General features: G+C 54.9%; 1 protein-coding gene across 1 annotated transcript; it reads right to left on the reverse strand.

Annotated features, from left to right (window-relative positions):
- Window positions 1-448: 448 nt before the first annotated feature.
- On the reverse strand, window positions 449-5,314 carry CDCA8 (cell division cycle associated 8). The gene is made up of 10 exons (XM_056858777.1): window positions 5,218-5,314; window positions 4,529-4,657; window positions 4,136-4,176; window positions 3,982-4,057; window positions 3,609-3,745; window positions 2,547-2,629; window positions 2,354-2,455; window positions 1,897-2,023; window positions 1,626-1,712; window positions 449-496 (listed from the first exon to the last, which is right to left on the reverse strand). The coding sequence occupies exons 1-10, from the start codon at window positions 5,312-5,314 to the stop codon at window positions 449-451; spliced, it is 927 nt and encodes a 308-aa protein (XP_056714755.1).
- Between the last annotated feature and the right edge of the window lie 9,611 nt (window positions 5,315-14,925).

The raw sequence follows: 14,925 nt of genomic DNA on the forward strand, positions 1-14,925 counted from the left end.
TTCAAAGACCGCCCTCCCCCAGGTCAAACAATGACACACCTGTCAGTTAGAAACAGGTAAGGGCGAGGAAAGAGAAAAAGAGCCCCCTCCCCCCAGCTTTGAGCACTGGCTGCTCCAGAAAGACTTGGGCCCCACTCCGGGAGAACGACACGGCACAGCACTGCAGGTAGGTCGGGGGTGTGTGGACTCGGAGAGCTCGTGGTTGGCCCCGGATCTGGCCCGGTGGAGGCAAAGCCAGGGGCTGAGTGGAGGAGGCAGGCTGGGACGCTCTCTCTGACCCCCTCAGAGAAGACAACCCCCCCCCCAGCAGTTAGAAAACAAAAGGCGGGGGATGCGCTTGAAGAGCAGGCCACTCTGAGGAGGCCCCACGGCAGAAGAGCTGCGACCCCGTCCTTTGGAGGCTGCGCGGACCCAGAAGAAGCCCAGGCCCCGCCACCCGGGCCAGGCCTCACTTGAAGGAGTGCTTGATGGTGCCGCACAGATTCGCCAGCTGCACCTAGGAGAAGAGGATATGGCCTCGCTCAGCCCTCTAGCCACTTGGCAGAAGGGGCTCACGGCATGGGACAGTGCTGCTCTGGGATGGTGGTGGGGGGGAGGAGAGGACAACTGACCAGGCATCCCCGGAGGCAGGGTCCAAAGAGGCAGCCCCCTCTCTCCAATGAGAAGGGAGAATAAGAGGGTGTTCTCTCTGCCCCCATTCTGCCTGGACCAGAGCTGCAAAAGAGGACCCTCCTCCAGGGAAAGCAGAACAAGGGGGAGGGGAAGCTTCTTCCCCTAGAATGGCCACAGGACCAAGACCAGAGCAGAGGGGCTGCCCTGGCAGATTGCTCCCCCTCCCCAAGGCTTCTCTGCCGTCCTGTCCCTGCACCTCCTAACCAAACAGCTAACTGGAGAAACAAGGACTGAACCCGGGGGCCTTCTGCCTTGCCTGCCTCTTTCGCCAAACCCAGGAGACCCACCTCCAGGGCCAGAGAGCTGGGGGCTGCCCAGCCGGAAGCCAGGGAGGGAGAAATGCGTGCACCTCTCACTGAAGACAGAGAAGTGATCAGGCAAGTATGCAGGGGGGGAGGGGGGGAGAGAGCCTGAAACCTCACCCTTTGGCCCCATAACTAACTAGAATTGGAGCCACTGCAAATTCTAGAGGGGTAGCCCCGTTTGTCTATTGCAGCAAGACCCCGATCACTTTCCTCACTGCACCTCCAGCACGTGCCATTCACACGGGGTCAAGAGAACGAAGGAGCCATCAGGGGCAATCCATCCAGCTTTGCTCAACTGGTTTGTCTTGATAATGGCAGTTCCCCCTGCATGATTAACTCTGAATGGGAACGGTCTTTTCTGGATTCCTTTGCACGTGACCTTGTTCCGTCTCACCCAGGACTTCATGTATCCCACAGTCCTTTTGCCAATCTCCTCATCCCACTCCGGGAGGCACACAGTACAGCTGACGAAATGGGCTCTAGTCCACAAAACCTCCTGCTAGCCCACCCGCTGGTCTGAATTTAAGAGGCAACAAAAATCCAACTCCAGAGGATCTCTTTGTGAGCAAAGAACAAACCTGGGCAGCAGTAAAGCACTGGGTGGGATGGCTGGGGCAGGGGGACTCTGGGCTCTGTGAAAGGACTCACCGACAGCTTCTTCACGCTCCCCAGGGTGCCTGGATTCAAGTGCATCAGGTCCTGCTTGGAAAGCTTGCTGGCTCTTAAGCAGATGCTCTGCAAAGAAGAGGGAAAGAGGCCATCAACTCCCCCCCCCACACCTTTGGGGAGGGAGGGGCTCATGCCCAGCTAGCAAAGAAGAGTCCAGGGACTGCAGGCAGCTGCCTGGCCCAGGGAAGGGTAGCGCCTCTCCCCAGATGAGAGATTTCACACACACACACCCCAGCTTCTCTGGCCGTACCTCTCCTCCCCCAGCAGGGACGGTGATGAAGATGTCGCTGGTGGCCGCAAGGGGGCTGCCGTTTGCAGAGATGCTGAAGACCCGCTCTTGAGCCGCGGGAGCACGCAGGCCGGGTGTTTTGAAGACACTGGGGCAGGGGCCGGGGGGAAAGAAAAGCCCTCCGTAAGAAGCACTCCACAACAAGCCGTTTCCCGCAAGGACACCCAAACCGGCAGAAGCATGGGGCACCAAGCACCGCACATGATCAAGTCAGAGGTGGTATGGAAGAAGCCTTCCACAGGCAGGCCTGAGTGTGTGCCAGCGTGGCAGGGCGCTCCAGCCACAACCAGAGCTGCCACCGTAGGAGCTCCGATGGGCCATCAGGGAGCGGCTAAAACTGCCGCAAAGCCCCCCCTCCAGAGATTCGTTCCCGTCGCCAAGTTCTGACCAAGGCGGGCAGGGAGCTGGCGTGGCTCACCTGGAATCAAACTTCGGGGTGAGCAGAGGGGTGGTTCCCTTGAGGGCAGCTGAGTGGGCGGTCTGGCTGACCGTCGGAGTGACAAAGTTACCTTTGCTGGACCTGCGAAAGAAGGCCGCCAGAGGTGAGCAGCTTCCCTGGCCTTGAGGGGACAGGGGGGGCTTCCACTCCCCCACCCCTTCTAGCCCTTTACCTCCTGCTCAAACGCGTAGACCTGGCCGGGGGAGGCCTGCCCCTCCTTGACCCCGGGGGAGCCTTTTTGGTGGAGGTCTTTGCCTGAAAGACACAAGAAGTAGTCGGCCTCTGTCCCCACTCTACTAGCAGTTCCCAGGCTGGCGGAGCTGTGTCCGGTGAGCAGAGAACAGCCGTGAGCCCAGCAAGGGACGAGAGACATCGAGACATTAAGAACATAAGAAAAACCCTGCTGGATCAGACCCAGGCCCATCAAGGCCAGCAGTCTGTTCACACAGTGGCCAACCAGGTGCCTCCAAGAAGCCCCCAAACAAGACGCTAGAAGCATTATCCTGCCTGTTCTCCACAGCACCTAACATAATGGGCATGCTCCTCTAAGACAGGAGAGAATAGGTATGCATCATGACTAGAATCCATTTTTACTAGTAGCCATGAATAGCCTTCTCCTCTGTGAACACGTCCGCTCCCCTCTTGAAGCCTTCCAAGTTGGCAGCCATCACCACATCCTGGGGCAGGGAGTTCCACAATTTAACTATGTATTGTGTGAATACTTCCTTTTGTCAGTTTTGAATCTCTCACCCTCCAGCTTCAGCAGATGACCCCGCATTCTAGTATCATGAGAGAGGGAGAAAAGCTTCTCCCTGTCCACTCTCTTCAAACCGTGCATTGCTCCCCTTCCTGCAGAATCTGCATTCCCAAGAGCTGGAGACTCCGTGGCGGGGGGCACTGAGGCGCGTGGGGCTGGACTCAGCACAGGCTAGCAGCAACCTCAGTCTGCCCTCCCACCCCTGTAAACTCCTTCTCGGATGTTGTGCAAGAACACAAACCACGTTTACACAGACTCTCTCTTGGCGGGGGGGCGGGAGGGGGCTTTCATGCTCCAACGTCTGCTGAAGAATGGCATACAGAAGCATTCCTCCCCTTGGGCAGTGTCATGCCAACCCCTGGCCGTCCATGACTGCATCCAGCGCAGACCGTCAAGGAGGGCCAGGGGGGGCAGATCAGCCTGCAGCTCACCCAGGCCTGAAGAGCAGAGCTCTGGGGCCTCCGCAGAGGAATTTACCTTCTGCAGTTTCTGGACGCTGGACTCCAGGGCTCCACACGCATCACTCCCCAGCCTGGATCGCTTCCCTGCAGGCAGGATCGGCTGCCCCGCTCCTTCTTCTTCTATGGTCTCAATAGCCTGCTTGACTTTCTTAGCTGGGGTTGGGGGGGGGGAGATCAAAAGACAGTCTTTTCCCAAAGATATCAGAGTGGCAACTGGGTCCCTGCCCACCTCACAACACCCGCCCCCCCGGGAGGTAGGGGAGGCACAGAGAAAGAGGCGGGTTCCAGATCACCTGGGGAGCTTTTGGGCTGAAGGAGTTGGAGCCCACTTGGCCTCAGCCTTGGCTCCTCTCCACCAACCACAGCCCCTTTTGACCTTTAAGACCAACCTTTCCTGACTGTTTTGAGGGGCGTCTGAACGGCTTCCGCTGCCAGCTTGGTAATTTCCAGTATATCCAGGTCAACCTGCAAGGAAAAGAAGCGCTCAAGCAAGGCCGGCTCCCTGGGTTGGCCAACACCGCAGGCGGGACGGAGGATACCTACCATGGCAGCCTTCTCCAGGGCCTTTTCACCTCCTCCCAGAGCTGGAGAGACAAAAGGTCTTCATTAGAGCAGAGCAGCAGCCCTCCATCTCGGGGAAAGCGAGAAGAGGCTGGATGAAGTGATCCCCTGGGTTCGAGGTCTCCCCTTTTCCCCCCTGTGCTGCTCCTGGCGTGCTCACAAAGTTCAATGGGAGCAAGTCTGGAAGCCGCCTCTTGCCCCTGGTGCCAAAGGGCTTGGAAAATGCGTCCCCAGCCTAGTGACTCCACGACAAAATGCAAACAGCCTCCGACCCCATGGATCACTCGCAGGTGCTGGAGTTGCTAACTGGGCAGCTCCAGGAGACCTAAGCACCCCTCTGCCCCCCACCCCCTCACACACACCAGAACTGCATACCGTAGTAGCTGACCCAGTTCATCTCCTGCAGAGCTGCAGGCAGGCGTAGAAATTCCATGTTGTACATGTTGTCACTCTCCTTACATAAGCCCTCGCTGTCCACCAGGATCTGATCTTTGCGTGTCTGGACTGCAAAGAAAGGCTGGCCTGGGAATGGGGCACGAGCACCGGAGCCCCTGAGGCCTGTCTTGGTGTGTTAGGGACTTTCTGTGCTCCACAGGTGTACAGGGGGGAAAGGGTGGCCTCCAAGTTGCGTCTCCTGCCAGCTTGGCAGATTCCGGGGCTGAAAAGCCCAGCCTGCACCGAAGCGCCACAGAACCATCCCAAGGCAAACACACCAGAGGCCTTTTTGGCGAACTCCACTTGGAACCCTGGGAGCCAGTGTGGTGTCGTGGTTAAGAGCGGTGGACTCTGATCTGGAGAACCGGGTTTGATTCCCCACTCCTCCACATGAGCAGCGGAAGCTAATCTGGTGATTTCCCGCAAGTGAGACTAGAAATGTAACAAATGCTAGAACAATAGTTCCATATCCCACTCCAAAAGAAGACTTGAAGCACCTGGCAATAAAACAGCCGCAACATAAAACCGTAACACCCTGGAGGAGAGCGGGGTGCAGGATCGGACCCCAGCCATCCAAAACAGACCCCGCCCCTTCACAGCCCCTCCCCTCCAGGAAGAGAGGCGGTTACCTTCCTGGTCGAAGTCCTTCAGAAACGCATCCAACTTTTTGTTTCTCAGGGTATTTTTACTGGAGCCTCGGGCGGCTTTCTTCCTGGAAGGAGCCATGGCCGGAATCCTATGGGGAACATGAGAAGAAATGGGTTAAAAGTGCAGCCCAGAGGGAGGGACGGAGGCGTCTTCAAGGAGGCACTTGGGACCCAGCCTGGTGCCATGGGTGGAACGCCGGACCTGGATAAGAACGAAAGAAAAGGCCCCGTGCTGGATCAGACCCAGAAGGCCCATCAAGCCCAGCAGTCTCTTCACACAGTGGCCCCCCGGGAAGCCCACAAACAAGGCGACTGCAGCAGCAGCATTGACCCTGCCTGTGTTCCTTTGTGTGTGTTAAGTGCCGTCAAGTCGCTTCCGACTCATGGCGACCCCATGAATGAAAGTCCTCCAAAATGTCCTGTCTTTGACAGCCTTGCTCAGGTCTTGCAAACTGAAGGCTGTGGCTTCCTTTACAGTGTTCCTTTACAGCACCTGATATAACAGGCTCCTCTGATCCTGGAGATACTAGGTGTTAATCATGACTAGCGACCATTTTGACTAGTGGCCATGGACAGCCCTCTCCTCCATGAACATGTCCACTCCCCTCTTCAAGGCGTCCAAGTTGGCCGCCATCCCCACATCCTGGGGCGGGGAGTTCCACCATTTACCCATGGACCCGGGTTCGAGTCCCTGGTCTGCCTTGGGAGCCGCCTGGGCGGCCTTGGCCCAGCCCCTCACGCCCACCCTGACCGACCTCGCGGGGCTGTTGTGAGGATGGAGGGGTCCCAACGGGGGGGAGAAGTGGGGGGGGCGGCGGGCGGGAGGCCAAGAGTCAGCCGGGGGGGGGGAAGCAGAGCGCAGCAGGGGGGCCCCACGGAAGCCCCCTCCCCCTCCACTCACGCACGTTGCGGCCGGGCGCGGAATCGGGACCCGCCGCCGCCCTCCTCAACCGCCGCCCTCAACCGCCGCCAAATTGAAACTGCGGCGCCTCCGGGACCGCCGGCCAATCAGCGGCGCCTCCGGGACGGCCGGCCAATCAGCGGCGGCCGCGCACCGAGGCGCCGGGGCCAGAGCGGCCGCGGAAACCCCGAGAGCGCCGCCCTGCCGGCGGAGGAGACCCGGCGCGCCCGCAGAGGCTCTGCCGCTGAGCCGGGGCCCCTGCAGCCTTGGCACGGCAGGAGGCCACCCTGCAGGGAGCTCGTGCAGCGCACGAGCTCCCTGCAGGGTGGCCTCCTGCCGTGCCAAGGCTGCAGGGCCCCCGGCTCAGCTTGGCATGCAGGTTCAATCCCCACCCCCGAATCCAGGCTGATAAACAACCGTTCAGAGCCAGAGGTCTCCATTCAGACACTTTCCCCTCCCCTCCCCACCCTTGGTTGTGATCGCCCCAGACGTTCCCTACAAGTATGGGGCGATTCCCCCAGGGGTTCAAGGACCCTTGTGGGGCTGGCCTGCTCATGGGCGAAGGGATGCTCCTGGCAGCCCCAGAGAGGCAGCAGGAGGTCTCGTGCTCTCACCAGATTCCCCTTCCAGCCCCATGCACCCAACTAGGGTTGCCAACCTCCAGATACTAGCTGGAGACCTGCTATTGCAATTGGCAACCCTGTTGTGGGAGAAGCCCCCCTGCTGCTTGTGTCCCACGCTGCACCTGGTCCTGGGGGCACTGAATGACCCACTGAATGGTCCCAGCGGCCTGGAGTGGGGGGGGGGGAGAGAAGGGGAGGAGGGTTAGGGTTGCCAGGGCCCTCTTTGCCATCGGTGGGAGGTTTTTGGGGCGGAGCCTGAGGAGGGCAGGGCTTGGGGAGGGGAGGGACTTCAGTGCCATAGAGTCCAATGGCCAAAGCGGCCATTTCCTCCAGGGGAACTGATCTCTATCAGCTTAGGGTTGCCAACTGCCAGGTAGTAGCAGGAGATCTCCTGCTAATTCAACTGATCTCCAGCCGATAGAGATCAGTTCACCTGGAGAAAAATGGCCGCTTTGGCCATTGGGCTCTATGGCATTGAAGCCCCTCCCCAAACCCCGCCCTCCTCAGGCCCCGCCCCAAAAATCTCCCGCCGGTGGCGAAGAGGGACCTGGCAACCCTATATCAGCTGGAGATCAGTTGTAATAGCAGGACATCTCCAGCTACTACCTGGAAGTTGGAATTCAAAATATAGCACAAGACAATTGTTTCTAAAATGAGGAAACCAAACAATAGCAACTCATGCTATTACAGATATATATTGGAAACATTCAATAACCACAATTCTGGAGCAAAGAAATGTGTATCACAATTGGTCTAAGTAAGACCCCAGCCCTCAGCATAAGGCTTTACAATGCAAAATATAAGCCAAAATGTTCAGACCTTATTTAGTCCGTATTGATAATTTCATAATAATAATTTCATAATTTCAAAAAATTGAATAAGGACTGAGCATTTTGGCTTATATTTTGCATTGTAAAGCCTTATGCTGAGAGCTGGGGTCTTACTTAGACCAATTGTGATATACATTTCTTTGCTCCAGAATTGTGGTTATTGAATGTTTCCAATATATATCTGTAATAGCATGAGTTGCTATTGTTTGGTTTCTTCATTTTAGAAACAATTGTCTTGTGCTATATTTTGAATTCCACACTCCTGACTAAGCACTTGCAAGCCGTTTTTTGATTACTACCTGGAAGTTGGCAACCCTAGAAGGAGGGGGTGGGCTCCCTCTGATAGCTGAGAAGTCTGCCAGCGTGGGGGACCCCCCTCCTGGCACTGCTCAGAGCAGCCTTGGCATGGCTTTACTCTCCCTCCCTCCCTCTCCCCCTCCCCCTCTGTATGCAGAGCTTTCCCAGATGGGCCAGGCAGGGGTGGAAAGAAACCCAGCGTCAGGTGTAGCAACCCAAACAGGCCAGGAGGGAGAGCCAGTGACCTTCCCCTGTTCTCTGCCACTGGCATTTATGTATATGTATTTATGCATTTATTTCTTTATGCATTTATTATTATTCTGTCCTGCTCTCCCCAACATAGCTGGGCTCAGAGCAGCTGACAACAAAAGTTAAACACATTAAATACATTAAAGTCAATAAATACATTAAAACCATTTGTATAGTTATATTAAAATTCCCATATATCCAACAATTACTAAAACCAGAATATGCTGGTGGTAATAAGTACCTAAATGGCACAACTCAGCCGTGTCTCCGGTGTGCAAGACCAACCCATTAAGAATTTCTACCCAAGCATAGAAGACGGCAGCCTTTCCTCCGGACCAACAAGCCAGCCTCTGGGTGGCACCTGGAGATCTCTCAGAATCTCAGCATCTCCAGGCGAGAGACATCAGTTCCCCTGGATATAATGGCTGCTTTAGACGAGGGTGGACTCGAGGGTGTTATGCTCCACTGAGGTCCCTCCCCTCCCCAAAGTCCACCCTCCTCAGGCTTCACCCCCAAATCACCAGGAATTTCCCAGCCCAGAGCTGGCAACCCTATCCCAAATAGTGATATGAGCTCTCTTCTGCCCTTTTTCGGATCTAAGGAAACAGTGCCTCTGAGCATGTGTCTGCTAGACCACTATCTGCTACAGCTACTGGCGGAACAAACACAGGCCTGACAATTTGCTTTAGTTTTTAAGTTTTCAAAACATGTACATGTGTTCCTCTTTTCAGAACCAGAATCGTAGCAGATTTTAAATTACCCAGCGTGGTGTCGTGGTTGTGGAGTCTGATCTGGTGAACCAGGTTCGATTCCCCCACTCCTCCACATGAGCAGCAGAGGCTAATCTGGAGAACTGGATTTGTTTCCCCACTCCTCCACATGAAGCCAGCTTGGTGACCTTGGACTAGTCACAGCTCTCTTTGAGCTCTCTTGGCCCCACCTACCTCACAAGGTGTCTGTTGTGGGGAGGGGAAGGGAAGGCGATTGTCAGCCAGTCTGATTCTCCCTTAAGTGGTAGAGAAAGCCGTCATATAAAAACCAACTCCTTCTTCTTCTACCCCTAAGGAGGAAATGACACATTTATCACCTGTCTGCAGGATGGGGCGTTTGACATTCAGGGGAGAGCAGGGTCTCATTCTGCCACAGGATGGCACTCAGTAGGCAACCAAGGAGCTGAGGAAAGGCACCCTGGCTCCCTCCCAAAGTGAGGGTCCGGCTGCCGCGGTCTCCCAGCTTGCCTGGACACAGGGTTGCCAACTGCCAGGTGGGGCCTGGAGATCCCTTGGAATCACAACTGATCTCCAGATGACAGAGATCACTTTTCTGGGACAAAATGGCTGCTTTGGAGGATGGCCTGTATGACATTACATTCCTGGTGACCTCCTTCCCCTCCATGAGCTTAGCCCCCCCCCCCCCCCCCGGCTCTGCACCCAAATCTCCAGGAATTTCCCTACCCAGAGCTGGCAGCCTATTGAAACAGCTACAATTTCCACCATTTCCACCCGTTTATTTGGCCCTCCCTGGCAGCTGATTGGCCACAGTGTGAAACAAGATTCTGGACTAGGTGGACCGCAGGTCAGATACCAGCAGGTTCTTCTTATGTTCTTATTAAGTTCAGCATTACTAAGTGTAAGATGATGCATACTGGAACAAAAAAAATTCCTAACTTCAAGTATGAGTTAATGAGATCTGAACTGGACGAAACCGAATCCCAATGAAAGTCTCTACTCAGTGTGCAGCAGCTGTGGAAAAGGCAACCCCCGTGCTGGGGGGGGGGAGGAGGACGACGAGAAGAAGAAGAGTTTGCTTTTATATGCCGACTTTCTCTACCACTTAAGGGAGAACCAACCTGGCTTACAATCACCTTCCCTTCCCCTCCTCACAACAGACACCCTGTGAGGTAGGTGGGGCTGAGAGAGCTGTGAGTAGCCCAAGGTCACCCAGCTGGCTTCATATGTAGGAGTGAGGAAACCAATGCAGTTCACCAGATCAGCCTCCGCTGCTCATGTGGAGGAGTGGGGAATGAAACCCGGTTCTCCAGATCAGAGTCCACCGCTCCAAACCACCGTTTGGCGGATGAAACTACCAATACAGTAATGCCCTTGTCTAGAGCTATGAAGCCTCATCATGTGGAATACTGTTAGCCGTTCTGCTCACCGTATCTAAAAAAGGCCATTGCAGAGCTGGAAAAAAAAGGACAGACGAGGGCAATCCAGATGACTAGGGGGTTGCAGCACCTTTCCTATGAGGAGCAGTTAAAGAGACTGGGACTTTTCAGTTTAGCAAAAAAGGTGGCTATGGGGTTTCATACCCTGATCTATATGGCCCAGGCTAGCCCAGTACTGACAGATCTCATAAGCTAAGTAAGGTTGGTCCTGGTTAATACTTGGCTGGAAGCCCACCAGAGAAGCCCATGGCTGCTACGTGGAGGCAAACCACATCTGCATTCCTTTTGACTTGACCTGGAAGGCTCAGGCTAGCCTGACCTCAACAGATCTCAGAAGCTAAGCAGGGTCAGCCTTGGCTAGTACTTGGATGGGAAGTCCAGGATCGCTATGCAGAGGCCGGCAACGCCAAGCCACCTCTGTCTCTTGCCATGAAAGCCCTCCCCCTCCTCCCATCTCCCGATGGTCGCCAGGAGGGACCTGGGCAACCCTACTGTCACAGAACACAGACTTGATCCTTGCGAGATGAATTACACTCATGGAGGAGGGGGAATCACCTTTATTTAGAGATGCCAGCAGCCTCCAGGAGGGTCCTGAGGACCCCCCAGAATTACAGGCCATCTCCAGACTACAGACATTGGTTCCCCTGGAGGAAAGGGCTGCTTTGGAGGGTGGACTCTATGGCCTTGTACCTCACTGAGCTCCCTGCCCTCCCCAGGCTCCATCCCCAAATCTCCAGGAGTTTCCCAGCCTGGATCTGGCAACCCTACCCTCCGTCCCCCGCCAGTGTCCAGGGGGGACCTGGTGGCAACCCTGCCCGCCTGCCTGGCCAATATCTGCCTCCTTCCCACCAGCTGGAGTCTAGCGGGCTGCCCGGTGCCTTCCCCGCAATCGGGGCTGAGCAGCCCTTGTTTCTGTGGTGTCAGAGAACTGGAGCACCGCACCCGGGGCCAGCTCCAGGGCAGGGACCTTTATCTCCTGCTGAGCAAAGGCTCTGCCTGAAGCCAGCTAAGGTATCAGCGGAGCCAGGCGTGACTCAGCTGTGACTCAGCAGAACGGGCGGCAGGGCAGAACCGCAGAGTCATGGCACGAGAGACTCACCCAGTCCCTGTTTGTGGGGAACGTCCTGCCTCCAGATGCTCCTTCTGAGCCACCTTGGGCTAGCAGGACGGAGGGAGGGAGGGAGGGAGGGAGGGAGGGAGGGATGGTGGGGGGCATTCTTTCGGATTCAAAGAAGCATTTGTTATCTGTTATCCTGCCGGATCAGACCAGTGAGGGTCCATCCAGTCCACCATCCTGTATCACACAGTGGCCAATCAGTTCCTCTGGAAGTCCAACAACAGGGCATAGAGGCCAAAGCCTTCTCCTGAGAAGAACCTCAGAAGAGCCCTGCTGGATCTGACCTGTGAGGGTCCATCTAGTCCAGCATCCTGTCCCACACAGTGGCCAACCAGTTCCTCTGGAGGTCCAGCAACAGGCCATAGAAGCTGAGGACTTCCCCTGATAAGAGCCTCGGAAGAGCCCTGCTGGATCAGAGGGGTGGTCCCTCTAGTCCAGCATCCTGCCTCACACAATGGCCAGTCAGCTCCTCTGGAGAGCCAACAACAGGGCACAGAGGCCAAGGCCTTCTCCTGAGAAGAACCGCGGAAGAGCCCTGCTGGATCTGACCTGTGAGGGTCCATCTAGTCCAGCATCCTGTCTCCTGTTGACTGAGGGAAGGCCCCTGTCCCTTTACTCCTTTACAGGAGGGATAAACACTGTTCTTCCTCTGGGGGAGATTTTGGGGATGCCATTTTTTTAAAAGGATGCCAGAGCACACTATGGAAGCAACCCTTGCTTCACTCCCCCCCCCCCCAGTTTTCTATAAAAATAGTAAATGTTGCTGGAGATGTCATTAACTCAAGTTGCTGCCAGACCCGTTGGGGAGACTAGAATGGTTCTTCAAGACCCTATCAGGTTTTGGGAAGGGAAACGTACCCACTTTCTGTATGAGCCTGCTTCAGCAGTCAGGAGAGGAGCGGCTCTTGCAAAGTGAATGAACTGAGCACCCAACCGGCAGATAGGCGTCCTAGGCAGGGTGTTGTAGGGCACATGTATTGAGGTTAGGGTTGCCAACCTCCAGGTGGTGGCTGGAGATCTCCTGCTATTACAACTGATCAATTCCCCTGATAGAGATCAATTCCCGTGGAGAAAATGGCCGCTTTAGCCATTGGACTCTATGGCATTGAAGTCCCTCCCCTCCCCAAATTCCACCCTCCTCAGGCTCCACCCTGAAAACCTCCCACTGGTGGCGAAGAGGAACCGTGGAAACCCTAATTGGGGTGTCTGTGTGCACATGCACATGCTGGCGGAGGGGAGCCTCGGTGTGCCTGCAAGGGTGCCCCCCCCCACGCACTCGCTTGTGAGATGCTGGGAGGTGTGAATGGAGCAAGTCAGCCATGGCCCTCCAGGAAAAAAGCTCACCCTCCCAACTGCAGTAGAATGGAGGGCTGGCCTTCTCCTTGGGGGCCTTAATTCCTTATTGCTCCCCCTCCCCCCCCACAACAAGTGAGAAGGCCTCCTGCGCAAGCAACTAGCAAGGGCTGCCAACCTCCAGGTACTAGCTGGAGTTCTCCTGCTATTACAACTGACGTCCAGCCGGTAGAGATCTGTTCCCCTGGAGAAAAGGGCTGCTTTGGCAATTGGACTCTATGGCATTGAAGTCCCTCCCTTCCCCAAACCTCGCCCTCCCCTGGCTCCGCCCCAAAAATCTCCCACCGGTGGCAAAGAGGGACCTGGCAACCCCAAGGAACGGCCATGTCAGAAAACGGGAAACTTACAGCAGGCAGATGCCAGCCAGGGGCAGGACTGCCAGCAAAAGGGGAAGAGGGCATGAGCATGGCACTGGGGGGAGGATGAGATCGGGGGTGGGGGAAGAAGCTGCAGAAAAAACCTCAGTCTGGGGGGGGCACACATGGATAGCAAGATAAATGGTGTGTGAAAGGGGCCAGGAGGCAGAGCCCAGTGTCCTCATCATGGGAAAGCATGAGATGGTACAAAACAAGACCAACTGTGTGAAGTTGTGTGTGTGTGTGTGTGTGTGTGTGTGTGTGTGAATCATTAACACTATGGAGGGGCACAGAGCTTCAAGGCAGAGCCCACTTTGGATCTTGCTCTGAACCCCCAAATCCTTTTACAAGACGAGACGGAGGATTCATGTTGCTTTTCTCCAGTCACTGCTGCGCCTGCATGCGCCTGGGCAGCCTCCGGAACCCTCTTTGAAAGTCTCATGCCCCTTTCCTAAGTGGCACTTCATGTGTACCACGGCCCACATTATGCCACCTGCTGTGCCAGTGTCCTCAACCACTGGCCACTCTGCATTCCCACAGGGCCCGGCCAAGGGAGAGAGAGGCAGCTGCATAGGGAACTCGAGACACACACAGACACTCACACGCACACACGTGGGGCTTGTGCACTACAGCTGGGGAAGGTGCCCTTGAATGCATGGACACATTGATTGATTGATTTACGTTATTTATAGTCTGCCTTTCTCACAGGGTCTCCAGGCAGATGACCCACAGCAAGCCTGTACAAACATAAAAAGGGGACATTCAACAACCAGTGTGTTAGGGTTTTAGAGACCTGGAACCAGCCACAAAGAACTGAAGCATTGCATAAGTACTAGGACACATTAAGCGGCATAGAAATTACATTACTAGGATCCTACCTACAATAAGCCCTGACCTGGATGGCCCAGGCTAGCCTGATCCCATCAGATCTCAGAAGCTAAGCAGGTTCAACCCTGGTTAGTATTTGGATGGGAGACTATCAAGGAAGTCCAGGGTTGCTGTGCAGAGGAAGGCATTGGCAAACCACCTCTGTTAGTCTCTTGCCATGAAACCCCCCCCCAAAAAAAGGGTTTGCCATAAGTCAGCTGTGACTTGACGGCCCTTCACACACACACACCTACAATAAGCGCAACCCGGCAGTATAGACCAAAGCTTCTTAAACTGTGGGTCGTGACACCATATGGGGTCGTGTAACTGAATGTAAGGGTCGTGAAAAATTTGGCAAAAGTAAATGGTAAAATTATATGACTACCAAATAATTGTTTTAAAATAAATTTCTTTATGATATATTATCAGTAAATGTTAGATTTTATATACCTAAATACCCGAGGTCGCATAAATATTTCTTGGGTGAAAAGGTGTTGCGAGTGGGAAAAGTTTAAGAAGCCCTGGTATAGACCACACAGTCCTTAATTATTTATCCATGCAACACGTGAAACTGTCTTGTACTCTATCAGACCACCAGTCCATCAAGATAAGTATTGTCTATTCAGATTGGCAGCGGCTCTCCAGGGTCTCAGGCAGAAAAGGGTCTTTCACATCACCTACTGCCTGGTTGTTTTTAACTGGAGATGCTGGGTATTGAACCTGGTACCTTCTGCATGCCAAGTAGGGTTACCAGCTCTGGGTTGAGAAATACCTGGAAATTTTGGAGGTGGAGTCTGAGTAGGGCAGCATTTTGGGAGGGGAGGGACTTTTATGGGATATAATGCCACAGAGTCCCTTTTCCAAGGCAGGCATTTTCTCTAGGTAACCTGATTTCTGTTGCCTGGAGATCAGTTGTAATAGAAGTAGAAG

This window comes from Euleptes europaea, chromosome 12 (genome assembly GCF_029931775.1).
Source record: "Euleptes europaea isolate rEulEur1 chromosome 12, rEulEur1.hap1, whole genome shotgun sequence".
In the NCBI taxonomy this organism is placed as follows: Eukaryota; Metazoa; Chordata; class Lepidosauria; order Squamata; family Sphaerodactylidae; genus Euleptes; species Euleptes europaea.

Coding starts and splice junctions, on each gene's coding strand:
- CDCA8 (XM_056858777.1), bottom strand. CDS start 5,314: ATGGCTCCTTCCAGGAAGAAAGCCGCCCGAGGCTCCAGTAAAAATACC. Junction 4,658..5,217: donor GAAGGACTTCGACCAGGAAG/GTAACCGCCTCT, acceptor CTTTCTTTGCAG/TCCAGACACGCAAAGATCAG. Junction 2,630..3,608: donor GCGTCCAGAAACTGCAGAAG/GTAAATTCCTCT, acceptor TGTGTCTTTCAG/GCAAAGACCTCCACCAAAAA.